Below are 27,796 nucleotides of genomic sequence, written 5' to 3' on the forward strand. Positions count from 1 at the left end.
AGGCAGAGTAAGCTGAAGCTTCAGCCAGAACAGATCCAGTTTCCTTCCCGGACTTGATAACTTTATTTTAAAGAGAGCTCAGTGACATTTCAAGGGTTAATTATAAGCCTGTTGAAGTCCTGGACTGGCTTTTATCTTTTAAGAATGCAGTAGGTCCTCTGTATCCAAGGCTTCTGCATCCATGGCTTCAACCAACCGCAGATTGAAACTATTCAGGAAAATAAAGTAATTCCAGAAGGTTCTAAAAAGCAAAACTTGAGTTTACCGAGCACTGGCAACTGTTTACATAGCATTTCCTTGTATTTACAATGATTTACTTAGCATTTTCATTGCAGAAGGTATTATAAATAATCTAAAGACGATTTGAAATATATGGGAAGATGTGTGTAGGTTATGTGCCAATACTATGCCATTTTATATAAGGGACTTGAGCATCTGTGGATTTTGATATCCTTGGGGTCCTGGGACCACTCCCCGCAGTGGCTATCAAGAGACCATTGTATTACACAACTTAGATTTACATGGCTCCACTGTGTGTGTGCTACAAGCTCAAAGCATTTAATATTTTCTTTCCAAACCCTAAACATCTCCAAAAGTACAAAGGAATGTGAGATTGATTAAGTCTGTCTGGAATCCTATAACATCTCACTTTAAGGTTGAATTGCAGGAGGGCAGACCACTCACTGACCACCCTGCCAGGTGATGGGGGAGAAAAACTAGAATTGTTTCCTGACTCTTGCCTTCAGAACCCCTTTCTCAATCCACTGCCTCTCCCTTTCAGACCCAGTGTGGGAATCCAAGCATCCAGAAGGACCAAATGACTCCCCTGCTCAAGCACCGTAAGAGAAGTGTCTGCTTTTTCCCTTGGTTCACCTTGAGAGGGAGGTAGAAGGGAGATTGCTTCCCCTCTGCTGTTCCCTGGCCCCAGATCTCTCTTTAAAAAATGCAACCAGACCACATACTCCTCAGCATCCTTGGACTCTGCCCCTGGACCCAGCCCCACTTCATGTTGCTGGGAGAAGAGAGAGTTCGAGACTGACAGGAGGCCTTAGAGGTGAAAGGCAATCCAAAAAAGGATGGGAGAAGGCCTGGGGGTGGAGTGGGGTGGCAGCTTGCAGCTCGGGGAGGACGTGCCTGCCTTCTGCCCCGACAGCCTGAGAGGGTTTTCAGGTCCCTCTACCAGACACCGTCCCCCCAGGAGGGCCTAGGCTGCTCAGAGGTCATGGGATTCTTAACCCACTGCTGGCGGCGGCTTCTCTCAAACAGGCATTTTTATTATCAAATGAGTGATGGGGAGAGTGTGTGTGTGTGTTGTGTGTGTGTGTGTGTGTGTGTGTGTGTGTGTGTGTGTGGTGCTTCAGATAATCTATTTCAGATAATGTTCCCTCCTATCCATTAAAAAGTATTTTTTCCTAAAAACCGAAGTAATGTAGGTTCATGGCGGAAGATTTGGAACATTTATAAATGTGACCCTGATTTTACCACCTAATTTTATCATCATTTGGTTGTATAGCCGCCAGTCCCTTTTCTATTATGTTATGGAATATAAATGCCAAGAGGGCAGGGCTGTCACTGACATCTGTGGCTCGGTGTTCTGAACAGCGCCCAGGGTGTGGCTACGTGCAGATGTCTTGGTTGGATGGATCAATAAATCACCACATAAGAATAATTTGAATCGAAATATGTTGTCTTGATGCAGCAGAGAACAGCAGGAAGAGAGTTGCTTGGGTGTGGCTACCTTGGAATCAAGCTGCTCTTGCTAATTTGCTGTTCTCCTTGGGTCAATCACTTCACTTCTCTGGGCCTGAGTTCCTTCTTCAATCAAACACACACTGGTTCATATTTATCAAGAGCTGACTCTGTGCCAAGCGCTGTTATAAGCTTTCTATGGGAATTTCTCTCCATGACTCTGTGAGTGGTAGCGTCTGCCCCCACTTATGCACGAGGAAACAGAGGCGTGCCAAGGTGGGTCTGGGGTCTGCCCGCAGTCACACAGCTTAGTGGAGAGCAGCTGGTCTCACCTTCAGGGGATGCCCGGCCGTGGGGTGACATGACTTCTACGGCCCCTCCCGGCTCCAGCGCTGAGTGAGAGAGGAGTGGGGCAGGGAGGTGGTGGCAATGATTATGCCTGGAAGCTCAATTGTGGAGCAAGGTCCAGATGATTATTACCTGGAGATCAGAGAGCAAAGTTCTTAACGAGAGGGCTTCCTCCTGAGCGTGAATGTGAGGAGTCCAAATGGGCATCCACAGAGCGTAATTAAAGACCAGTGGCCGTCCAACCAGCCCTCTATCATCTGGGGGCAGGGTTACGAGGGCTCCTCTTCTTCCAGAGCCTGCTGTTCCAGACACCCACAGGACGGTGCCGGGGGTCAGGCAGGGCAGCAGCTAAGAGGTAGATCCCCACATTCCAGACTGCGAGCAGCCGTGATGCGTCCAGTGGGGGAGGATGAATGGGAATGTCAAGCGATGATTAGCTAGGATGTCAGGGGCAGGGCGCTGCCTCCCTCCCTGTCCTGCCCCCCAGAGGAAAGTGTGGGCCGATAACCCGCCTTATATCCATGGCAACCAAGTCTCCTTTCTGGGGAGGAGGAATGGGCTTCGGTAAACAGATCTATTTGTGTGACTCCTGTTACTCATTCGAAGCCGTGTCACTCATTTTCCACTGTGGTCTGTGCGTCTGAGTCAGAGGGCGCCTCAGCGGGCTTCTCTGAATGGATGGCTCACTCCCAGCTCCCTTGACTGACTGCCAACTTAGCAGGGCGTAGCTTACCAGCACTTTTTTTTTTTTTTTAAGCCAGACTGATTCATAGAAACTCCTTTAAAACACAGTGAAAAGAAACCGCCCATCACACACCCTGCACAGCAGCGCAGGAAACTTATAACCTCGGGAGGCCGGCCCTCCCCTCACTGCAGGCACAGACTTCCAGGAGAGCAGACGCCTGCCACCAGCTCCCGCCGCCCGCTGGACCCTCAGGTAGGACGGCTCCCCGCGCTGCGGGGGAGCCCGGCAGACTTTCTTTCCTCCCCACCGCTCTCCTCCTTCTGACCTCATCAAAGCTTTGCTTTTCCTCTTTCCCTTTGCTATTTTTTCTATGACTCCTTGAACTGTGTCCTTCAAGCTTTTGGCTGCAAGTGGACACAGAGACAACTTTTTCCTTAAGGTTCAGTAAAATACAGTTTGAAGGTGGTGGGGGTGCAGTTCAGGGAGATCAGCAGGGCCGGGCTGTCATTATGTCTTGCGGGACCTGGGCGCTTGCCCTGAAGGTGTGACAGCAGGGGGACTTTGGAGCTCACCGGGACAAGGTGTTCCTTATGGAGGAAACACGGCGCATTTGGGAGATGGCATTCTGCACTTGGCAGACTTGTCAGCTCCTCTGTTTCGACTCAAAGTGCTTCAGGACTTGAATTGTTTCTCTGTCTGTTAGTCTTTTGCGGGTGATGGTGGAGAGATACCTGCTTTTCAGTTTATTTGTGTGGTTGCTTTTACTGTGGTCCTTTGGCTTGCTTGTTCACTTTTGTTTAAATTTCAGTGTTTTTTTTTTCTTTCCACAGGATAGGAGGAGGGGGTGGATTTGTTTTAAAGAAAACCGTTAGAGAGGGAGAGGGAACCGAGTGGGGTTTCAAATGAAATGCGGGAGGGGTTCCTCTGGTGGAGTCAGGAGCCTGATGTGGATTCCAGAGTCCTTTCTCCCCTCGGCCAGATGTGGAAACTGGGTTTGGAGGAGAGGGTGGGGCAGCGGAACTTTATCTGTTCCTGTTTAAAAAAAAAAAAAAGTTGAATCGTTCTGTGCTTTCACCACAGAAACCCCTGAATTTTAGTGCTGAGTGAAAAGACGGCATATCAGAAATGTTAAAATAATTTCTGGTTTTTAGGTGGATGTGGGATTTTTCTGCACGGAAGGTAGTGATTGTTTTGGAATATTTGTCTTCTTGCTCTTTCCAAAACATTGTTGTACAAATGCAAACACTTGTGCTAATCACGAGGGGAATCTGGAGAAAGAAAGAAGAGGGATTTCTATTTGCTTTTTTTTTTTTTTTCAGTTAGCATTTTGGTTGAGGTGTGGCCCATTTCAACATAGTTACTGGTGTATCCCCCCCTCCCCCGCCACCACACACACATAAACAAGGCAAGGAGAATGACAGGACTCAGCTTGTCTGACGGAATTAGGCATTTCCTTGAGAAGAGCAGTTCTTTGGAAAGAGAAGATTTAAATGTAATCAGCCTGTGTACCTGGCACAGGCAAGGCTCCTGGTAAAACTGCCCTCAACGGGATGATTAAACAAGTGCAAGGAGCTCCTGCATTTGCTTGAGATGTTTATTTTGTCCAGGATTACATGGATGTGGATTAGGGAAGCCATTATTAAGGGGATCGTAATGATATTCTACGAAGCTAGTACAAATCTCTGAGTCTGTGTAGGTTCAAATGAGAAGGCCAGGTTTAACCTGTCAGCAAACAGAAAGTACTGACAGCTCTGGGGGCATAAACCGTCATGGATCTCATTATTTGCATGGCATTTCACGTTACGCGGTTGTTATATAAATGAGAAAGTGTGCTGCCTGTTACTTCCTGGAGTTTGAGGGCAATTTTTTGAAAATGCATTTCTGATTCCTGCTTTCCCCTCTTCCTCCCAGGAGTAGTGAGAGTTCCTTGGCTGTGGGAGTTTTTCTGGATTTCAGCTCTAAGACTTTGAGGATCCTGAAATGGGAGGGTTGTTTTTCCCTGCTGCCTCCCACCCTCAGAGGTGGATCGAATTCCACCCCAGACTCGGAAGAACGGGGAGGGGGTGGAGGGCTGTCTGGAGGGCTGCAGGATGTCCTGTCTGGTGTCCTGGTCCGAGGACCCCCCCAGATTTTACATTGTTTGAGGATACGACACTGTCCCAGGAGTTGGCAGAAGGCCATCAAGGATCAGCCCAGGGCAGATCGCATCCCAGAACAGAGGCTGGCTGCCTCCCAGGAGTACAGGGCAGCCTCTGAGCAGAGGAAAGACGTCCCTTCCCCAGACCGCGGAAAAGACTGTGGCTTCCTCAACTCTTTCTGCTTCCGTCCGAGGCCAGGTGTGGCCCATCCAGTTCCCAGGGGCATCCAGACTCCAGGGGGCCCAGGGAATGAGCCCTACAGAGGCCACTCTGGGGATGCAGACCCTCCTGGCGGGCTGTGGGTGCCTCTGGGGGTTTTGGCTCACGCCAGACCCACTGCGACCAGAGGAGAGAAAGCAGTCAGAGACCAAGAGGGCTTAGAGGTGAAAACTCCTCAGATCCTGATAGGGGATATACCTAAAAAGTGGCCTCAGAGAAGGGCACACGGCAAATTTAGTTACATTTCATCCTGGATTTTGGGCGTTGAGCTTGGGAGGAATCTTGGAGGTCAGCTCGTTCATTCTCCTACTATATGCAGAAATCTTACTTTCATTCCACCTTGGACAGATGGGCATTTTACATTTCCCTAAAGTTTCCAGAGAAGGGGCTTGCTACCTCCGAGCGCACCTCCGTGCTCACCCCCTTTGCCGGACAGCTCTAATTATGAGAGTTTCTTAAATCCAGCAAAATTGACTTCTCTGTAACTTCTGCACTTCGTTCCTAGTTTCGCAGTCCTAAAAATACCTGTTCCATTCTTGTTGTCCTTGACCCACTCAATGTTCTTTATCTTCTAAGCACTTGACCCACATTTAATATTTAATGGATAAAAGTTGATGAATCTGTATTATTGTTATTATTAATACCTAAGACTCAGAAAGCTTTGAAGCTTTGAAACTCTGCACATTAGGTGTCCACACTCAAGTGACTGGATCCTGATGTCTTTCACTTTCTCAACACGTGCATACGGCTCCCTCTTTAGCTGACGCGTGTGTATATGGAGCTGCCCAGGACGGAGGCTCAGAGACACGTGGGACTCTCAGATATACCTGCTCAGAGCGACACACCCAGTTGCTCCCTCGAGGTCATGGTTAAATCAATCCAATACCAGAAACAGCTTCTCACTTGGCCTTGCGGGGCTGGTCCCTCAACCTGGTCCATAGTTCATGGTGTTCACGCCTCTACAGTGTTCCCTCCTGTCATCGTAAGTACAGGAACAGACTGCCAAGCCAATGTAACCTCGGTCCTATTGCTGGCGGGCAGTCTGGATGCCCATCCCCTGAAAGGAGCTCATGACAGTTAACTAGTGAGCAACTGGAATTTTCTCACCATCAACTTCCCTTTGCCGTCACTCTTCCCAGTTGTGCCCAGAGGACCCTGGATTTCTCTTCAGTAATCAAGGGAGCCCAGATACGCTTCCAATTAGGAGTTTGCTTGAATTCCTAAGACCCCAGCCCTAAACACACACGTCTTAAGACCACTCTTTGGAACACTCCGGTTACAAGTCATTTCTCTCAATTTAAGCTGGAGACCCACTAATACGGAAGCCCAAAGATACAAGTAGAGGCCCTTGTGAGGATTGCTGCTTCTCTCTCTTCCTTTTTAACAAAATATTTGGCTCCACATTCTGCTCCCTGCTGTGGAAATGGCATTTCTCGGGGACTAAAACGGACTCCTCTGTTCTTTGTGCCAGTGGCCTGTGGCAGTTTTCATATTTCCCGAGCCTGTTTCATGAATTCTCCCTTCAAATGGGAATAATTAATGTTGAGAACTCACGAGGCACATGTTGAAACTGGTGGTAAGCATCCTCGGGTAGGTGCAAGACGGGTGAACAGGAAGACGGAGGGACTGTGGTCTTGTCCCGACTCTGCTAAGTGTCGTGGGCAGGACGCAGGTCTTCTGGCTGGAGGGCACTGAGCCTGGGGGTCTCTGCCCCTTGTGGCTCTGAGACTCTTGTTCTAAGTTCCCACCATTCTTGTTCTGAGAAAGAAATCCCTTGGCTCAGGCTAACAGCGAGTTTACTCCATAAAAATTGGTAGAGAAGTGGCATGAAGCAGCACGCTGCATGGGAACAGGCTTCTTAGGGAGGTTGGAGGACCCAGGCGGCCTCCTCTGCTCACACACACCCAGATTCCTTAGGCACGTGGCCCGAGGGCTTTACCGGCAGGGAGCAGTGAGCATTCACCCAGCTCCCCGAAGAAGTGGAAGAGGTTTGATTTATGAAACTTAAAGGGCGCCAGCTCAGAGGAGAAGGGCTAGGCTCTCGAAGCCTCGTTAAGACACTGACAACAGCAAGGGATTCGCCAGGAACCAAACCAGGCTCAGCGAGGCCTGGAGCTGGTCCTGGGAGAGGAGCCCCACCCTCTTGTCAAGGAGGGTGTGGCCCTAAGGGTGTGGTCGAGAGCGGCTGGTCAGGGAATAGCCTTAGAGGAGGAAAGAGAAGGTACGAGGAGGAAGAGGGCGGGGAGCAAGGGGGGCTGCGTGTGTTTCCTTAGGCCTGCGCGTTGCGTTGCGGGGAAAGAGGGGGATGGGTGGAAAGGCCTAAAAGAGGGAGAAAGAGCAAGTGGAAGGAGACGGCCAAGGAGGAGAAAGAACAAGGCAGATGTGTGAGGATGCTGCACACCTGACTCCCTCTCCCCTGGTCTGGGGACCCCCGTCCTCAACATCTCAGGACCGTCCTTAGGGCCAAGTATTCTGTGCTCCCCACACCGTGAAGAATCTTTGTTGCTTGGCAACATTTGAGTTTCTATTGAGTATTTGTGCCAACGGGGGTGGTGGTGGGGGTGATCTTCCCCCTCCCCGCTGGACATTCCTTCCCTTTTCAGAAGGATCAGATCAGGGCTGAGTGCAGAATGAGGTCTCTGACACTTTGACTTCTTTCAAATAATTGGGGCTGGAGCTGGGGACTTGGAGAGAAGTTTAGTTTCATGAAACCAGCCCTGTGTCTGCACTTACTTCACAGAAAGTGGTGGGCTTCACCCTGATTCTGCTTTCACTCTGGGGACCTGCCTTCCCTCCTTTGTCAAGGAATTGGACTGAACAGCCTCAGCCCCGCTGAGCCTCGAAACAACCAATGGCCCCCAGGGAGAGAAACGAAGCCCACAGCCCACCCCGAGCACTGAGGGTGCCCCCGAGGTGCCCGCATCCCTCCCAGCCCTGCCGCCTCCCCAGCCCTGCTGGTTGAAGCCTGCTGCCGCCACCTATTGTCGGGCCCGCCCAAGCGCCGATGGGGCTCGGCCACACCTTGATTTTCTTCCCAAATCCTACTTATTATCTTGGTAGCCTCTCCCTCCGAGACATTCTGGCCGCCAGAACACTCCTCTTTCGTCAGAAGCAGAAGACAACGGAGCTTCCGTCCTCGCCCAGGGAACATGGCCTGATGGCCGGACCAGCTGTGGCCTGGGGGCGTGGGCTGGGCCCAGACTCCCCGCCCAGGTCTGGCCCGAGCCTTTGCAGATGCTGCCCAGATCCACCCCCGCCCTGGACACAAAAGAAGACAAGGGGAAATGAGAGAGAGAGAGGTTATTCTCCTTGGGAACATTTGCAAAAACAAGATTCATGCTGCTGGTTTGCTTTTAGCAGAGTTCTTGGCCCTCAGATCCTGCCAGAGAAGCTTTGAGCCCATCCTGCCGGGCCTAGGCCCTCATTCTTCATAAAAGAACAGAAAGAATAACCAACAACCAAACAGCCTTTGCTCCGTGTCAGGCCCGGGCCCTTCAGTCCTCGCACTAATGCTGTGAGGTCTGCAGATCACAGGTAGAACGTGCTGGCGTCACCGCGATGTATGCCTCCAGCATCCTACAATTCTACACGCCAACTAGACCTCACGAAAACTGAAATTAAAAAAAAAAAAGTGGTGCAGGCAGGAGCTGAACCCGGAATCCATGCTCTTTACTACTCAATCCTGTGTCTCTCGAGGACTCACTGGCCAAAGAGGTCATGTCCCTTCCCCAAAGTCAGCAGTTAGTCCGAGGCATAATTTTTATGACAATCTGATTGTCTAATAGGTGCTTTTTTTCTTTCTTTCTCTCTTTTTGCCCTTAAACAACATGCTGGTCTTCCTACCTGCCCCCTGACCCCACCCCGTTCTTCATCGCTAACAATGTGAGAATCACGCTGGTCTGTACCAGGGCCAGATAAACAAACACCACTCTTTCAATAACAGCCCCCGCTTATGAGAGCCCAAGTTTGGGAGATGCCGTCCCCTTGATCCCAGGACCATGAAAAAATAGTCATTTTCTTGGAAGCCTGTGGGTCCCTGTTACTTTCGCTGCTTGATTGGTGTTTCTCCTGGTGGTAAAAAACTGCCATGTGCTCCAACACATCAGGCCCTGGCATGGTGTGTACACGGCGAGGCACAGGATGACGTGCTTTCCTTCCACACCCAAACATCAGACATCCAGAAGCAGGAGGAAATGGCCCTTTAGGATTCTTTTTCTCCACATGTTTCCCACGGAGACGTGAAGGCCTCTCCCCTCCCACCCCCTCCGTAAAAACAATATTTAGAATGGAAAAGTACACTTGACATAAAACAACAATAACAATGGTCATCCAAGGTCTCATCCACTCTGCCTGCCTTTAATCCCAGCCTTTTCTGCCTCCGGATACATCCTCTATGGCTGCTCCCCAAAGAGAGTGTTTCCTTTTCTGCTTTTGTGGTAAATGGACATCCATACTGCCAGCCCAAATGGTCCTCAGTGGGAAACAGACACATCAAAACAAACCAGCAAAAGCAAAGTAATGTGGACGGGGAGACGACAGAGAGGCGTCGGCGCCGCCACCCTGCACAGCGTCTGCAGAAGCACAGCCCCAGTTTTGGGTGCGACGCTGTGGAGGACATGGACGGGCAGATGACCAGGCGTGGCCTTGCCTTTCAGCTTTCCTAGTGCCTGGGAGGAGGCATCTGGGTTGGATGGGATGAGAAAACTTTCTTCAAAGTTCACGGTTATCCAGAAAGAGATGCGGATTTCACTGTGGGGAAAACATCAATCAGTGAAAAGACAGAGTCGCGTCTGGAGGTGGCCGAGGCATCTCAGGACTGTGTTATGACTTGCTGGAGATCGGGGGGATCTCAGGTGACGTCCTTGGCTAATTCCCTGATAACCTGGAAGGTCTGCTGTAGAGTGGCCATTTCAGAAAAGTGCTAAAGAGGAAGCATTAGACAAAGGGCAGAACTAAGATCAGGGTAGCTGCTGCCAAGAGCAGGCTCTGATGCATGGTCAGCACTTTTCTAATGGAAGTGGGGGGTCTTGGTAGATAGTGAGCTCCCCACGACTGGAGGAATTTAAGCGTGATTTAGGTAGTTCCTTGGTGTAGAGTTGTAGATCAGTTTCATGTATTGGGAAGGAATTTTAAAGCCCCATTTCAGTCCAGAGAGTCTATAATTTAAAGAGGTAGGTTGGAAAGTTAAATCTGTACACAAAATAGGGTTTAGGAGTTTAAGATATTTTCTTTGCATTCCCTTGTTTCCACATGAATAAAAGGCAACAAACAAGTATATATCCTTGCATATTTAAATGTCAAAGATACTAGGGAATATTCACAGTGTGTTACAGTAAGATGCTTAATACATAGTTATGGTAACACATAAATAATTTCTAAAAATAATCCAGGACTAAAGTTCACATATATAAAGAAGGGGAATCATTTTCTGTCTGGAATTCTGCTGTTTATTATGAAGACTTCAGTCACTTTGACATTGATTATTTTTCTGCAGAGAAGAAAATATTGTCTTCCTTGATTCATTTATTTGCTCACTAAACAGATATTTGGTGCCTGTCATAGACAAGATTCTCTTTTCAGGAACTTAGAATCTTAGGGGTGGGGAAGCCAAACATTTTCATAAATAACTGTTACTAGGCGGGCTACCACTCGTGGTTTTAATAACAGGAGGAAAATGACTACTTCTGTCCTATGTATCTGGGAAGGCTTCCTAGAGGAGGCAGAATTTGAGCTTCTTTGAAAAGAAATTGATAGGTAGTTACTGGAGGATGGATGGAAAAACAGACCTTTTTTGGGGAAACTGAATTCCTAGGATTCCCAGTCCAGCATGAGATGTTTGGATCCTCTTTCCTGATTGATGGTGGGGTTTCTGGAGGATTTTGAGCAGAGGAGGGACAAGGTCAGATAACCCAGTGGCACAGAGGATGTGCTAAAAGAGCGAGGAGTTGAGAGAGAGGATCATGGGAGATGCTGATGGTCCTGAACTGGACAATGACAGTGGGAGTGGAAAGAAAGGAACGCACAGGAGATAATACTGGAGGAAGAATGCAGGAACTGACTGTGATGTTTTCGGCAATAAAACTGGGGTGAGGGGAAGGAGCGGTGGGTACTTTGGCAGCGGGTCATCCTTGCTCCTGTCTCCCCAGAAAAGCCTGGGCTGTCTTCAGCTGTCAGGGAAATGACCGCGCTGTCTTCTGGCTTCTCAGAAAGCTCTCCTGCGCCATCTGGTAGAGGATGCCTCCACTTTGCCTTTGTCTGGGGGACTCCCACCCACTCTGGTGAATCATGGACATTTGAGCTCTGTGGGACTCCCCCATTACTCACACAGCTCCCAGCTCCCCGTTTCTGATTATGTGACACCCGCAGGCTCAGACTAGTTCTTCAGTGACTCAAGCCCAGGATTTCCATCACTTCTTTGCTGGAGGAGTAGGTTTTTGGTGCGCTGTTTTGTTGTCTAGCTCCCGGTGATTGTTCCTTAGACCACCCCACAGCACTGCTTCCCCCAGACTCTGGTGGCCGTTCAGTAAACACACAGACTGCAGGGCAGGAAGAAGTTATCTGACCCCTAGCTTGGCAGTCATGGAGCCAAATGACCAACATCTCAACTCCCCTACTGTCCCTTTGGAAGTTAATGATTCTCAAAACCTCTGTAGTCTTAGTTACCCAACAGAAAAAAAAAGGGGGGTGTCCACAGAGGCCTGATTGATTTCTCATGGTCAGAGTGCCCTAAAAGTGTCAGGCTACCTGAAAAAGGCAAAGGGGCGATGGAAGGCAGTCTCAGGGCTGTGTTCCTTTGATTCTTTCATTTTGGGGGGAGTGGGTATTGAAAGGAGGTGCAAAACTAATAAAGATTCAAGTGGACGCAGCCAACTAGAGAGGACAGTTCTCCCCATCCCCCACATTAGTTAGGCATTTCCAGCTCCAATCACCAGCAGCTGAAATGGTCAGGGCCATTTTCACCGCCTGTAATGGATCCCCTGTGAGCAAAGGACTTCGTCCAGATCTAGAATGGGCGGTGGTTGTGAGGCTCACGTCAGGGCCCGGAACATGGAGAGACCACGGCTCTAATGTGGCCCAGGGGATGAGGGAAGAAAAGGGGAAGTGTGGTCAGAAACGAAGCTGGTGGTGCTGGGAAGGGAAGTGGCAGGGCTGTCGTTAGGGCAGAAGGGAGAACAGGAGAAGGGTAGCAGAGAGCGTGTGTGGCTCTACGTCTCTAACCTCCGTTTCTCTTAACCATGATTTCTCTCCAGAGTCAGCATTCATGCCTCCTATACGTTTCTCAGTTTCCCACCCAGCCCCATGGAGCCCTGACCACCCCTGTCCCAAACCTATTGGGTAGCTGAGGGTAAAGGGAACAATCCCGCTTTGCTTAGAGTGACAAGTGGAGAAACATGTCCTTGGCACCCGCCACAGAACAGTCAGTGGACAGCCTATCCTTTGAGAACGCTGTGAATTCACTGGCTCTGGTGGCCTGGGGCCAACTCCAAGCACCACAGATAATGTGGTTATGGAAGTCCCCAACCACCACGTGACAAACTTGAGGACTGCCTCGTGCGCTGGTGCTCTGAGAGGCGGGTGCTGCGCCCAGCCCTTCAGAGCTGCAGCGCTGCTCTGTTGATCTTTACTCCCCGGTTTGAGTTGCCTGGCTAGGACTAGGGGCGTGCTTTCCACTGGAGAGAACCATTCATAGCCTTTTGGAGAGAACCCAGTTATTGTGTTAGTGAAATATACTGCCAGGAAGGAAAGTTGTAGCAGCCGATACTTCCAAAGACATAAATGCTCAGAAACGGTCTCTTTTCAGTGCTTTTCTGTGGAGTGAGGCACACAGCAGGGCAGGGAGTGAGGCTCTCCGAAGGCCGCACTGCTTGTAACGGGCGGATGGAAGTCTCAGGAGCACAGGATCTTCTTTATACCCAAACTGTTTGATAGGTCCCCGCTCACCTCTTAGGTACCACTCAGCGTGGTCCCTGCAGAGCTCAAGGATTGCCTCTCCCCCTCCCACCTCCCTCTGGACCAGGTTTCTCTGCTGGGGGGGGGGTCCTCTAGTAGAGGGACTGGGTATCTTGGAATGATCCAGGCCAGGTAGTTAAGAAGACAGTTGATTCTGTTTCCAGATGTCTTGGGGAGGGCCCCTGAAATGAAAGGAAGCCCCTCTAAGCTGATAATGGATGATACTAATTAAAACCCGACAAACTGGGGGCAATGAAAAGATGGAGCAGTTCCTCTATGTGTTACACCACAGCTGCAGCCAAACAGCTCTGACTTCTGGCTCAACACAGCAGGCCAAAGCAGAGAGAACGGTGTGTGCCGTACACGGAAGAACCCTTGTTCATCCAAGATGTTTTGCACCTTTCTTTGGTGAAAAGATGTGGCATATGATTACAAAAATCTAACTGCCCTGAAAGGGAGTCGCTTCCTCGCTTGATTCCCCCACCCGCGCCCCCGGCCTGCGCTCCATGGGGGGATGATGACCAGAGGGGCTGTGGTTTAGATCAGAAGGGAGGTCCAGTGGCCAGGAACTCCGTGCCCTGGGGGCACGGTGCATGCGCCAAGGTGGAGGTTCAGGGCATATGGAAGGGGATAATGTTCAAGTCTTAAAGGAGAGATCTTGAGCCGGGGCAAGAGGAATCAGACTGGACTTTGAAGGGTTACAGAGCAATCCAAGGAGACAGAAAATCCAGCTCAGTCCCTAGAAGCAGGTAAGGGAGGAAACATAACATTTTCCTCCACGCCATTTAAGAGGCTTCTCTTGGTGTCTTATATTCCGTCCTTGGCCCCTCAACCCCTAATGGGAGAGGATGTTTGTCAATTAGAAGCAAAGGAATAAAAAAGTCATTTATAGGGCCCAAGGAGGATTAAACATAAGACTCATTATATAATAAATTAATTCCCTGCATTTAGGGAATTAAATCATGCCTGTTCCCATCCCCATGGAGGGGTGAGGTCAGGACCTAGTGATGGATCTTGGGGATGTGGAGAGGATGGTCAGGACAGGGCTGAAAAGGGTGAGCTTTCTCCTCCTCATCCCCGAGGGTGTGTTCCCCGTGGTCCCCGCACTCAAGGGGCGAGGATTAGGCGTAGTGACAATTCCTAAGGGCACCAAAATGTTTTGATACACACAGCCTTGTGAACTGAATAGCAGACATCCTACCGCTTGTACTTGGCGTGGCGCAGCGTGGTGACCGCCACCTGGGCTGGGTTGGCAACAGCGACTCAGTTTTGTAGGGTAATAATCGTAGTACTGGTAACACAACCAATGCAACCTCGGCAGTATCTGTCGCGTGCTGGGGGCTGCGCTAGAAGCTCCACCTACATGATCCAATGTGACCCCCCCCCCCACTTCCCTGCACAATTAGCATTTCAGCCCCCACTTCGTATCGGAGGACCCTGAGACCAAACGGTTGAACAACTTTATATGATTTGAACTCAACCTTGGTCTAATTCAGAAACTTCTAACTGTGCATGAAAGTCAAGCAGAAAATTGTTGGAGGTGTGCAGCTACCTGAGAGAAGCGAAAACGAATTTGAATGCGCGGGGAGATTATTCACGGCAGGTGTGAGAGCTCCAAGCTCTCCCCTGAAGCGGCAGGATAAACTTCATCATTTTTGTCATCCACAGTTGAATTGGACACATTTCTACAAAAAGAGCCTAGGTTGCAGGGAAGTGCTCAGATGGGGAAGGAGGGTAGTGGTGGTTGGAATGGGCTGGGGTGGACAGTGGAGACCAGGGTCTGCCTCTCCTTCCTGGCCTGTCAGGAGTGAGGCACACTCTAGATCATTCTAGATTCTGAGTGCCTGCTGAGGAAAGGGAGATGAGAGAAAAAGCTCTGGAAGGGTTGGAATGATTGTACCGGTGCTCTCCAATACGTAACCTGGTCCAGTGTGAAAATGACTCAGATGCACTCAAAGCTTCAATTAAATTAGGTGGAGGGAGAGAGGGAAGTGGGACAGTTGCTGGAGGAGCACAGCCAGCTCCTCCCTGGGCGGGGGCAGCCACACATCCACCCTGCCTAGCGTGGGAAGCACCTGAGCCCTTTCCTTCTGAAGTTCCCGCAAGCCCGCATTGCACCTGACCTGCCTTGGGCATCACAAAGCCCTCTTGCATGTGACATTAAAAGCGCCTCCCCCTCCCGCAGCCTTCACGCTTCCTTTATTTTCTAGGCTTTACGATCAGTGGGCTCCCTTCTTCTGCTCTGCTGAGATTATGGCTGAACGCTTCTGTTTGTCCATGCACATTCTTAATCTATATCATTTCCCCATCCTTCCACCCGCTGTGGGAATGAGGCCTGAGGGACTGGAATTGGGGGCGATGTCTCACACAAGCAGAAGGCACGTTTGGTGGTCTCTCAAGCCACCTCCTTCTAAAAAGCCCCCGGAACTGTCATACTGAGTCGTAGGAAATAAAACCCTCTGCCCCCAGACCAACAGCAAAGTCCCGACTGCGACACAGCCCACAGGCTCAGGTGCAGTGATACAAGTCTAAAATGCCCCATTAGTAGGTGACCAGACCATTAAATTGGAATTAGGTTGTTATCATTATTGAGTACCGAACAGCATTATTATAATAGACGTTGTGGCTCTCACATTTTATATCTCATCCGGGATCAAATTAGTAGCCTGCTCAGTCCATGGGCATCGAGAAATAGCTGGAATTCTGCGGAAGGCATCCACTTCTGTTGAAATAGCTGGGTGAGCAGTTTGACAGCAGTGTGGACACTTCCCTAGTGGAAAATGGAAATTTATGTGACCTGGTTGCACAGAGATCTGGAAATTATAGCTCTCAAGGGCCTTTTAAAAGTCAAAGTCCTACTTTTGGCCCCTAAAACACAAACAAAATAAAATAATAACAGTTATCATAAAATTTTCTTGTTTTGAAACAGGCTGCATTAGAGGGATGAGCATATAAATACCTCAGAGGCAGAATTATTTCCATTTAGATGTATGTAAATAGACAAATAGGCACCCGGGGAACTGGGCTACCTAAGTGTTTTCAGGAGTTTATGATGAAATTGTGATAGTTTTTTTATGGCAACTCCTCCTGGTTTCAGCAGATCGTCCACCTGTGTGGGAAAGCGGAATTATTGTATTGGGTCTGACACTAACCTCTCCTTTCCCTTTTGTGTTCGCCTTTCTTTTCAGAGCTTTCTTCACTCCCAAGCCCTCAAAAAGCCAAGATGTTGGTGTTACTGGCTGGTATCTTTGTGGTCCACATTGCCACCGTCATCATGTTATTTGTTTCCACCATCGCCAACGTGAGTTGTGTTCTTTAGCACATCTGTTCATTCAGAAGTTATTTGAATATGTATGTAAAGTGCTACAAAAGAGGTTTAAGCCACAGTCCTTGCCCTTCGTGAACTTACAGCTTGGTCGTGGGAAAAAAGAAACACACTTGCACTTCAAACAACTAAGTAGCAAGTGTTTATAGGAGTGATCCCGCCAGGCTGGGGAACGGAGTGAGGCTCCTCAGTGGAGGGGGAGCTTGGAGGGTGGGTAGATGGGCGGGGCTTCTCTCTGCTAAAGATGCGGGGGGGGGGGGGGGAAATGGACCAGGGGGCTGCATCCCAGGCAGGCTTGCCAGCCAAGGAGCCCAAGTGACAGGGACAAACTTTGTTCAGGGCATAATGAGGACATTCGTGTGGCACGAGCAGAACTTCCTTTCCTTCTGGGAACCTTGATTAAAAGGATAGATGGGGATGAGAGACTTTGGTGGCCTGACCAGCAAATTCAAGTTCTGAGCAGAGAGCAGCATATGAAAGTGGAATTTTGCAAGATTAGCCTGGTTGCCCTGAATTAACTCAAACAAAAACCACCAAAAAATAGGAAGGTGCCAAGTCTCTTCTCTTTGAACCTTGGGCTACTCTGACCTCTAGTGGTAGTTTGCAGCGTTCAACTTCCTTTTATTGTGCTTTTCTCAGGAAAAAAACAGGGCAGCTCCTTGGATGCAAAAACCAAGGCCACCCATCACTAGACAGACCAAGATGGCTCCAGAATCTGTTTAGGTCCCTGTTGCAGTTGAAGGATAAATGGGTTTTAAAGTTCAGGTAGAAGAGTTTTGCCAACATGGGTGGGTGTGATTATAAGCAGGGCTAATGTAAGCATTACCATGATGAGACAGAACCTTCCCCCCATGTAGCCCCTTCCAGACTCATTTAGCCATTCTGTATGCCAACCCCCAAGTCTCTCAGGATTAACAGTTCTGATAAATGACTTCAAACTGTATTAGTGGATACCAAGGGCTGAATGTCTGAATTATCAGCCTCTAATATGGGGCTTGGCACTCAGCTGTTTACTGAATCAAGAACAGGCAGGCGAGCTGACACCCTGGGCCTTGCTTTTCCAATAACTGGTGTTTTAACGGACACTCTGTGTGGACAAGGCTGGGTGTTTGTTTTCCATTCCACACACTCTTTTCTCACTTTTCTCTTGGGACTTTTGTGACTTCAGTTTTAGTGGGACCTTATTTCCACCAAGAGAAGGGCTGCTGAGCTGTATACATATGGTATCATATTTAAGACTCAGTCCTTTTGAAGAGTATTTGAAAAAAAAAATTTAAATTAATAAACCCATGGTAAAAATATATATTTAAAACACTACCAGTAACAGTATTAGAGATAATTTTGACAAAGCCATGACTAAAGTACGTGAAAATGTACCAAGAATAATTATTCAGGTTATGTTAATTTTTAAGTAAGATATTACGTTTTTAAATGTTGCTTTAATAAACATTGTTTGGGGAGAAAATTTTGGTTTTGAAATAATTGAATATGATTATTTTATGTCTACAAATAAATTTAATTTGTCCATTAAAAAAAAAGAATTGGTCCTGACACAGGCTGATCTGTCGTTTCTTTTTCTTGTAGAGCAGAGGATCTGTTTTTAAACAACTTTTTGTTTCTTTCTGATTTCAGGTCTGGATGGTTTCAAATAACGGAACAGTATCAGTAGGTCTTTGGAAAAACTGTACTACCGATAATGGCTGCCAGGGAGACCTGTCATATGGCGGTGAAGGTATATACAAAGATTCTGTACTCGGGGCTGGCAGTTCGCGCTCAGGGAGAGACCAGCCCCCTGGGGACTGGTTAGCCTAACATCCTCACTCCCTCCCGCCCTGTGTCCACAGACGCCCTCAAGACAGTGCAGGCCTTCATGATCCTGTCCATCATCTTCTCCGTCATCTCCCTCGTGGTCTTCGTGTTCCAGCTCTTCACCATGGAGAAAGGCAACCGCTTCTTCCTCTCGGGGGCCACCATGCTGGTGTGCTGTGAGTATCAGTTTACACTGAAAAAAGCTTCCACGTCGCTCTGAGCGTGGATGTTCAGCTTCAAGAGCTGAGCACATGCTGCTGCGAAATTGCCTTACACAGTTTTCTCCTGTGGTTCTTTGTACTCTTTTTGGAGAACCCCTGATAGTTGCTTGGAATAACAACCCTTATCTGCTTCATTGTTTAAAGCTGGGGCTCCAGGGCGACTATCCCTGCCCATTGGTAGCTTGTATAACAAACACGTGAAGGGGTGGGAACGTGGGGGTCCTTAGATGAAACCACTACCACAATGCATGCGATGAATGCAGTTTGTTGAAAGGCTGTGTTCTGCACCCCCGGGGCAGCCTGCCCTCAAGTGCTGGGGCTCAGTCAGGAAAGCCAGGTGGTGGACCTGAGATTCTGGGTTTTACTTTACAGACACACAAACCAGTGCCAATGTGAGAACCCAAGTACCTCTGATCTAGCAACACAACCATCGAGCTTGGTTCAGGGCACACTGTTGGGGGCTGAGCAGCCAGATTTCATTTTCCCCTTGCTCGTGAGGGAAATAGGCTCTTTCTAAAATTATAAAATCTTTTCCTTGGTCTTAATGTTAAAAAAACCAAACCAACAGCTAACCGTTTTCTCCCCCTCCTGCAGGGCTGTGCATCCTGGTGGGCGCCTCCATCTACACGAATCACTATGCCAACGGTTCTAAAACCGGAGTGCAGGAGAGTCACCATGGCTATTCCTTCATCCTGTCCTGGATCTGCTTCTGCTTCAGCCTCATCATTGGCTTTCTCTATCTGGTCCTGAGAAAGAAATAAGGCTCAGCCATGAATGGGGATCTGGGGGGTGGGGAGGAGGGAGCCGTTGAATCTGGGAGGGAAGTGGAAGTCGCTAAGTAGGAAAAACCAAGAGAGGGAAGGGGGTGGGGGAGGGGAAGAAAGAGGGGAGGGGCGGAAACCCAAACGTTGCTGAGCGGGGCCTGTGCTGTCCAGCCCCCGCCCTGGGAGAAAGCCGTGGGCTAGGACGAATGCTCCCATGATGCGGGCCAGAGGGCCTCCCTCGGCTGTTCTGTTACACACACTGCCTGGGGCCCCACAGCAGCCACGTCTCGGGCTCCACTTCCGAGGGTGAGTTCCGGGTCTCACCCTGCAGCCCTCAGACCTACTGGCCCGCGTTAACCTAGTGGTACAAGGTCCGGCAAGAGCAGATGTTTTTGCGCGGAGGATACTAAACCTGGGAGCCACCCTGCCCTTCTGACCCAAAGCAGAACATCACAGCGCAGTGTGAAGGGGCTGCAGGAGGCCCGGGGCCAGCGAGCCGTCATCCCTCCTCAGAACAGACAGTTAGCTCTGTGGAAGTCAGCGGTATTTGTGACAAAATGGAAGGAAGGGAGGTCTTGATTAAGGCCAAGTTGGTGGGTTAGCCAAACCGAGAAAGACAGCTTTTCCCAGTGGAAGGCCTGGGGCACGGTCAGGGCCCAGACTAGACCTCACACAGCTGTCCCTCGTGGAGACCTCTTGCTGTGGACTTTGCTAGGCCTCTTGCTTAAAGCCAAGGCAGCTCCCTGAAGTTTCTGTAAAGCCACTAATGACCAATTCAGTGGTGGAAGCACCATGCAAGTTACGGGGACAAGGGGTGCTCTCGCAACAAGGCTATATTAGGTTATGTTTTTAGGATCCCCTCTCCGTGCAATCAGTGTTCGTTTTAAGTACCTAACGTGAGACATAGCTCCTGGCAACACAATCTGTTACTCTCCCTCTAAATTCTACACTTTTGAGGAAGTTTTATCCAGTTATCCATGTTGGGGATCAGGGCTCCTGGGCTCAGAGACAGCTGTCGCTTTGGCATGAGCTGGAGCGGTCATCTTCCAGAGGTCCTGCCCAGCCCGCAACACAGGTGAGGCAGGGCAATTCCGGAAGCTTCTTAAAACACATGCAAACCAAAACCGAACAACAGATCGTTGGGTGAAAGGTGCTATATAATTGTCAAGTATTAAACATTCTAGATTTCAGTCACGATAAGAACAGAGTGTCTGTACTTCCGGGAAAATAAGACAATTTCCATGAGAGAAATTAAAATACAGGTGATGGGAAGATATTTTCTTTAAGAAAAAAAATTACCCCCTAACTCTTGTGGTGCCCAGTTGGATGGTAATTGAGCTTGTCTGTTTCCACAAGAGTGTTTCTATAGAGGACTTAGAAGCATGTAGTGTGGTTTTCCTGGTCAAGCAGGCTCTGGCCTGGTGCAGCTATCTTAAGCCATCTCAGATTCTGCCTGGAGGGTTTTATTTTTGGGGGGAAGACATTTCCCTTATCAGTCTGAGAAGATCTACCCTAGGGAGAACCTGAGACATCTTGCCTACTTTGTTTCTCCTAGCTCCCTTCTCCTCCCATTTCTTATATACTTTTCCTTCTGCCACGATTGCTGGTATTTATGTAAAAGGACTATTACTAAGTATATTTCTTTGTGTTCATTCTGGTTAAGGGAATGTTGAGGGCAGACCACCAAATTGTCTGGGCTGGGGTTAAGCGGTTGGCAAGCAAAACTTGTCAGATGATGAACTTTAAAATTATGATTTAATGATCACACGATTATAGAAGGTTGTCTAATGTGCGGAAATGGGCTTCCATATCAGATATATCCAAAAGAGATACTAGCTTTGTGCTAAAAAGTCACACAATGACTGGAGTGAACTATGTATTCCCTTGTCTTTTACTTTGTTTCCATGACATTTATGTTTCATGTAATTTGCATTACGTTGGTGGGTTGTTCTAGTACTGTATTTGGCTTCTTCTTTAATAGATCGATATTTCATATACTATAATTGTAAATATTTTGATACAAATGTTTATAACTCCAGGTATATAAAAACAGATTCTGATTCCCTTCACCATGTGAATGTTTTCTTTCAAAAAAATGTAAGAACAATATGGCCAATAACTGTGTTTATTCCGAATCGAGTTGTCAATCAGTTTGATTTGGACAACTTGGCATTTATCTGAGACATGAAGCTACTTTCTGGTAATACATTAGGCATTTCTACAATAACTCTTTCAGACAACCGAATGTTATTAAGTATAGTTTTTATCTTGCTTTAATTAAACCTCTTCAGCAAAAAATGGAACTTCATAAGCTGATCCATTAGAGAGAGGCTATGATCTTGAATCAGAATGGCTTGTGACATTAAGAAATGAAATACTTGTAAATTTTCTTTGAAATAATCAACTCCTCTAATGTGTCTTCAACATATAAAGCAATTCACAAAGGCACACATCACATACATTGGCAGGAGCCCATTCGTTGCATGAACTGGGGGGTATGGGCTCTAGGAGAGAAGGAAAGCTTTAATGCTTTCTGGGCTCAGTAAAGGCTGGAATCAAGGGTGGAAAGCAGGGTAGGCGCTGTGAACCCCAGCATCCTGTCAACACCAATATGGTAAGAATGGTTTTAATGTGAACTGGGTAATCTTTCAGTCCCCTGTGGTCTTGGATGAAATAACTGCACAGAGCAATGCACAAAAGAAGACACAACGGAGCCTGAAAATAAAACCTCAGCATATTCTTAAATTAAATTAGTCACATTGCATTGACTATTGATAGCCTCTCAGGGACCCATATGATTCCTTAGATTGCTTCTGGGAGACTAGTGTAGGAGGCGACTCCTCCCCCACATCATATGCCCAGTCGTGGATTAGACTTCCAAAGCATCCCCTTCTTCCTCTCTGCCTATGGGTCTTTAGTCAGAATCTCCAACGAACTCCCAGCCCTACTCAAGGTGCCCTCTCCTGCTAAGATGGAATCTTCCACCTCAAAGCCCCGGATGGTGAATGGGGAGGCACAGAACCAATAGGATGGATATATAGATCTCTGTATCTCTATCTATCTATCTATCTATCTATCTATCTATCTATCTATCTGAGAGGGAGAAATATATTTTGATGAATTGGCTCATGTGATTATGAATGCAGGCAAGTCCAAAATGTGCAGGGAGGGCTGGCCGATTGGAGAGTCAGGGGAGAAACCAATACTGTAGTTCAAGTCCAAAGACTTGTATGCTGGCAGAATTTTCCCTTGTTTAGGGGACGTCAGTCTTTTGTTCTATTGAGACCTTTAACTGATTGGATAAGGCCCACCCACATTATGGCAGGTGACCTGCTTTCCTTAAATTCCACTGATTCAAATGTTGATCTTATCCAAAACACCTTCGCAGAAGCATCCAGAATAATGTGGGCACTGTGGCCCAGTCAGGTTGACATATAAAATTAACCATCATTGGTGGGGGTCTAGCTTATTAAGCATTTTCAGAAGTGATTTAAAAGAAGCTTAAACAGTGGAAATCTTTATGTTTACAGCTGACACGTAGCTTTTTAAGTAGCAAAATAGTGAGACATGGGGGTTAACTTGCAGGGTGATGTTGGCTATCCTGTGAAAAGACAGGAAGTTGTCAGAGATCTTTTAAAAGGAGCAGCTTAATGTTGAACTTAATGTCTTAGGGAGAGTCCAACTGAATTGAAGTGGTTAAGTAAACACTTGTAGGTGAAATGGGTCCAACTTACAAGTTTAGGGAAAATAAACGACAGAGCCCTCCACGCCCACTTAAGAATGGGCCCCCTTATTCAAGGTGATAAACCTGAGCTACACCACTCTGCTTTGGACTCAACTATTACAATCCCTGTGCAAAACTTCACAGTTTCAGACACAGAAAAAAATTTCAGAAAGGCTTTCAAAGAAGGCCTGTGAAAACTAAGAGGAGATTGCGCCATGGTTTTGCAGGGGAGGCTTGGTGCTGGGCGCCTGACTCACAGCCTGCCTTCCTTACTGTGCACTTCTGGCCCCATCCGTCATCACGAGGGACCTTGAGTGCCTGCAGGTGGAGACCCGTGCCCACACATCCAAGACCAGCCCTCACCGCTTCCCCCTCCTGCAAATGGCTGCCCCTCAGCCATCCCGGACCACCCGTGACATGGTCTGACCTCTGAGTGGACTGGACCTGAGAGGAGGCTCAGGGGAAGGAGGCCTAGAAATGAGGTTGGGGATGTTTGGGCAGGGAATGTGGGGTCCTGGATAATCAGAATATAATCTGGAAGGAGAGTGTGGGCTCCACTGGGCATGCTCCTTTGGCTCCAAGCCTAAGGACTTCTTGTCCACGTAGGGGTGTGGCTGGAGGAGGGTCAGAGCAGAGCTGTAAAGCACAGGCCTCGGGAAGGCCCTCTCACCAGGTCTAAGGGCAGTGGTTTCACAGCCTTACTTCTCACTCACTATTGTCCAGCCTCCCCTCCAGGCAATCTGCTTCTGCCCTCCCCACTCCAAAGCGAAGGCTCTCCTAAGGATCAACAGTCTCTTTAGATTCCCTAGCCCAGTGAATACGCTTTTTTTTTTTTTTTCCTTGATTCCCTCTTCATTTTATCTCTGTACTCTGCATGGGTGACTCAGTTAAATTCATATAGTTAATCAACACTTATCTTGTAAGGATTCCAAAATCTGCATTTGACTCAGACCCATTTTCTGGATCCAGTCCCACAAGAGCCCTGAATTCTACAGAACACATTACGTTCCTCCCCCTCGCCTAGTCTCCAGAAATAACCACCTGTCACTCGGATGCACAGACCAGAAACCCAAGTGTCATTCACCATTCCGCCTTTTCCCTCATTCATCACGTCTAATTAGTAACTGTATCTTGTTGATTTTAGCTTCTAAATATTGCTGGACTCTTTCCCTTTCTTTCTATCCCCTTTGCTATGATATTAGTTTAGACCTTTAATGGCATTTATTTAAAGTAGCTGAATAGCCTCCTAAGAATTCACTGCTATCACTCATTTTCCACTCTTTTGCAAAGATGATTGCTTAAAATGCAAATGCGATCATGTCCTTCCTCTGCTTTCAATCCGTCAGTGGCATCTTCGTGTTGTTCATGATAAAACTCAGAATCCTAAACTCGTCCATCTCCCCCTACCCTTCTGTCCTGGAGCTAAAATGTCCTGCTGACTCTATGCTTTTGGGAGTGTTTCCGCCCACTATTCCATTTTCCCAAAGATCCTTCCTTTGTCTGGTATCTGGCCCCCCTCTTCTGATTCCTCAAGAGTCAGCACACTCCTCATCTCTGCAAGGGGGGCCAGACTACCCCAGGCCCTCCTGGGTGCCCTTCATCAGTGTTTACAGAACTGCCTTGTGCAAATGCCGTTGCAACGTTTTTTTCACAAACTGTTTTAATTGTGGGTTTAATTGCACCGCTTCCTCCCAAGGCTGTGAGCACCGCAAGGTCAGGGAACCCATCTTTCATTTCTTTACATTTAGCACTCTGCCTGGCAGTGAGCCGACGTTCAGTATGATGCTGTGAGAGGTGCCAGGGAAGGTGCTGGCGGATATCACAGACCCTGACCCCACGATATTTACCATCTAGGGAGAATGAGACTGGTAGTTCCAAAGCAGGTGCTGCGTAGTTAATGCTGATTGATGCTGAGAAGGAAGTAGGGAAAGATGCCCATAGGTGGGTGTTTAAAAATCTTTTTAGGGTCATCAAATTTGATAAAAGCCATCTCTGCAAAAATGTACACACACACATTTTTTTCCTTAAAGATTAGGACACTCACGAATTCCCCCAGAGCCATCCATGGATTTCCTAAGTAATCCACCCCTTAGAGCTGGGTTAGAATGGCCCCTGCCTTAGAGCAATCTGCCTGGCCCTCATCTAGCTGTGCTCCATGACCTCATGTGTCTCAGGAGCTTTTAAGATGAACCTGAAGGGTGGGTAGAATTTTGGAAGTTGTGCATAAGGAGGAAGAAGGAAGCTATCTCAGAAACTGGACTGAAAAAAGCATGGATGAGGAGAAGCTAGCTGGAGAAAGGGACCTCTTTGGAAAGGTAGATTGGGGTCTCTGCTGCAGAAAGTCCTGACTCCCAGAGTTAGGAATTTTACACTGATTTGGTGGGATCATGCAAAGCCAATAAATGTTTTTTTTTTTTTTTGGTGGGGGGGTGGCATGCCATAATTGGAATGTGCTCTGAGAAGATGACTTTGGCAGATTATAGAGTGGGTCCTGGGGAAGAGAAGGAAGATGGGAGAAGGTGGGAAGCTGCTGCAGTGGCTGAGGAAAGAAGGAGAATTGAAGAAACTGGACAAAGTGGATGGGGCAGGAGTGGAAGAGATTAGCACAAAAGACATGACTTAGACGCCGCGCAACTTAGCAAGAATTCAAGGAGAAGGCAACAGAGATTATTCTGATGTTACATACTAGACGCTGGGAAACTAACCATGCTGCTAATGAAACAGGAAAGCTGGAGGAAGAGTTAATTTGAGGGGGAAGATGATAAGCTTGGATCTGGACAAGCAATGTACAAGGAGCCAGCTGGACATTTAGGAAGCTCTCCCACTCAACTCGAAAGATGTTCTAGGGTAATTTTGAAAGGTTCCATTCTAGAGTGGTCCTGGAGGTCTCTGAAGGACCCCAGAATATAAACATCCTAGGAGGCTGCAAATTCACCGAGCTTAAACTCCAGATAGCTAAGCTTTTCTGGGCACATTTGTCATCTTGGGTCAATTCACTTGGGACTGACCCTTCTTGTATCTATTTTAATTCAGTTGTCACTTGTTTTAGAATTTACTTTTAAAATATTTTATTGCCCAATTTAGCTTCCTCAAATTAGCATCATATTTTCTCATTATGTTGGTTCAACTTGGATCTTGTAGCCCCGTGGGGAACAAGGCAGCTGGGGGCGGGGGGTGGTCATGGAGGACATGGCATGGATCTGGGGCACACTTGGAGTTTTAATTTGGTAACCCGTGAAACTTGTTTAAAAATATCTGATTTGCTTAAATTTGCTTTTCAAAAATGTTGTCTTTTACAAACTTTCCCTTTTGAACATGTTTACCATCTGCTTTTGTTTTTAAAATGTCTGTCCTTTTTTTTTTTTTTTTCTATTTTAAAGATATTTTTACCTTTGTCCAAACTCTCTTACCCTCAACACGGAGACTTCTTTTGGGCAAACTACTTTGATGTGCAGCCCCTGAACATCAATCTCACCAATGAGAGATCTAGAATGGTGCCCGGACCTGGCATGGACGTGAGCCAGATGATGTTATGAGCAAGCCCATGTGATACTGGGATGGATAAGGAAATATGCAGATGAGGGACAGTAATTTCTCTCTATTCTGAATCAGTCAGATTATAGTCTGAATTAGAGGACTGTGTTCAGCCTTGGTCACCACTGTTCAAAGGGATGTGAAGAAATTGGAGAGACTGTAGGAACACGCAACAAAGATGATTAAAGGGTTGGAAAATAGGTCCCAGGATGAAAGATGAAAAGGTTTTTTGATGTCTCTGGACAAGAAGACTAAGGTGGGACGTGATTCGGAAAGGTTTTTGTAAGGCATTGGTTGATGGAAGGATAGAACTACAATGCATGACGGAGGAAGAGTGTGAGCAAACCTAAGAGAAGAAAAAATGCTCTGTCTTGAATAATTTAGACCAGAGCCAATCTTTTGCCCTTTCCTGTCCTCTTGGCAGACCTTACCAATTAATCACAACACTCCCTTCTGCAGAGTTTGGGCCAGCCCTCATAAGTCCTCTGCTCAGAATTCCAGGCAGACTCTACCTGTCCTTTGAAATTTTTACTGAAGAAGAAACCCATCTGCACCTCTAGGTTTAGACATTTATCTTTCTGAGGGATTGAGGTTTTACCTGATGAATTCTCAAAGCTCTTTCCAGAACCGCGACTCTACTAAATCTTTTGGTTAAATAAGTTTTATGAGAACTGGCCTTCGTTTATAGATAATAGTGGATTTTTGGCCTTTTGAACAAACTGGGACATCTTTAGAACAATTTTAGCTAAGGAATTGGGGATTTTTGCTGTATAAATTTTTATCATATAAAATTTAGCTGTCTCAAAAAAATCTCTTTAGAGTCAGCCCAGAGAGTCTCATAACGCTGACAAACTTGAGGAGGTAGTTAACAAGGAAAGAGCTTCTCCTGGGATCTTCTCTTTAAAAATGCACTATCTGGTCCAGGAGAAGAAAACTGGCTCTGAGGTGACCCTGAATGCTGATTGGCTGAGGAAGTCATCAAGACGCACCAATAGGGCAAATTGGAATCTCTGCTTTTTCTGCAGCTCTTTGTGAGTTGTTGTGAAAAGACCTGATGAACAGTGGTTTTCTGACACCCAGTCCCTGGGAGGTAAACAGTGATTAATGGCAGATCAGGAGACTGAAGGGCAGAAATCAATAGTTGCTGTTACTCGGCAGTAAATTATGAGACGCTTTGGACAAGAGTGACAGATGCTGTTTTTCTAACCACACTGTTTGAACTTCAGTTGTTTATACATTTCCTCTCTCCCCGTGGGTCTGAGTTTCTATCTTTGCCGTATATGCCCTAAACATATGGGGATATACATCAGGACAATTAAAAAAGTGACAGCTCATTCAACTTGCTAATATCCAAATTGTCTTCTCTATCGTCGTCTCATTTCTCCAGCTT

At 47.6% G+C, this 27,796-nt stretch overlaps 1 protein-coding gene across 1 annotated transcript; it reads left to right on the top strand.

Moving 5' to 3' along the window:
• The first annotated feature begins 2,820 nt into the window (after nucleotides 1-2,820).
• On the top strand, nucleotides 2,821-21,217 carry EMP1 (epithelial membrane protein 1). Its single transcript, XM_010988882.3, has 5 exons — nucleotides 2,821-2,974; nucleotides 16,218-16,330; nucleotides 17,987-18,086; nucleotides 18,199-18,339; nucleotides 18,979-21,217. The coding sequence occupies exons 2-5, from the start codon at nucleotides 16,253-16,255 to the stop codon at nucleotides 19,143-19,145; spliced, it is 486 nt and encodes a 161-aa protein (XP_010987184.1). The 5' UTR covers nucleotides 2,821-2,974; nucleotides 16,218-16,252; the 3' UTR covers nucleotides 19,146-21,217.
• Nucleotides 21,218-27,796: the final 6,579 nt, after the last annotated feature.

Source organism: Camelus dromedarius, chromosome 25 (assembly GCF_036321535.1).
Source record: "Camelus dromedarius isolate mCamDro1 chromosome 25, mCamDro1.pat, whole genome shotgun sequence".
NCBI lineage: Eukaryota > Metazoa > Chordata > Mammalia > Artiodactyla > Camelidae > Camelus > Camelus dromedarius.

Excerpts from the sequence above, each read along its gene's own strand:
- EMP1 (XM_010988882.3), top strand. The coding sequence starts at position 16,253 with ATGTTGGTGTTACTGGCTGGTATCTTTGTGGTCCACATTGCCACCGTC. Across the intron at positions 16,331-17,986 it reads TTGTTTCCACCATCGCCAAC|GTCTGGATGGTTTCAAATAA; the intron begins GTGAGTTGTGTT and ends TTCTGATTTCAG. Across the intron at positions 18,087-18,198 it reads CCTGTCATATGGCGGTGAAG|ACGCCCTCAAGACAGTGCAG; the intron begins GTATATACAAAG and ends CTGTGTCCACAG.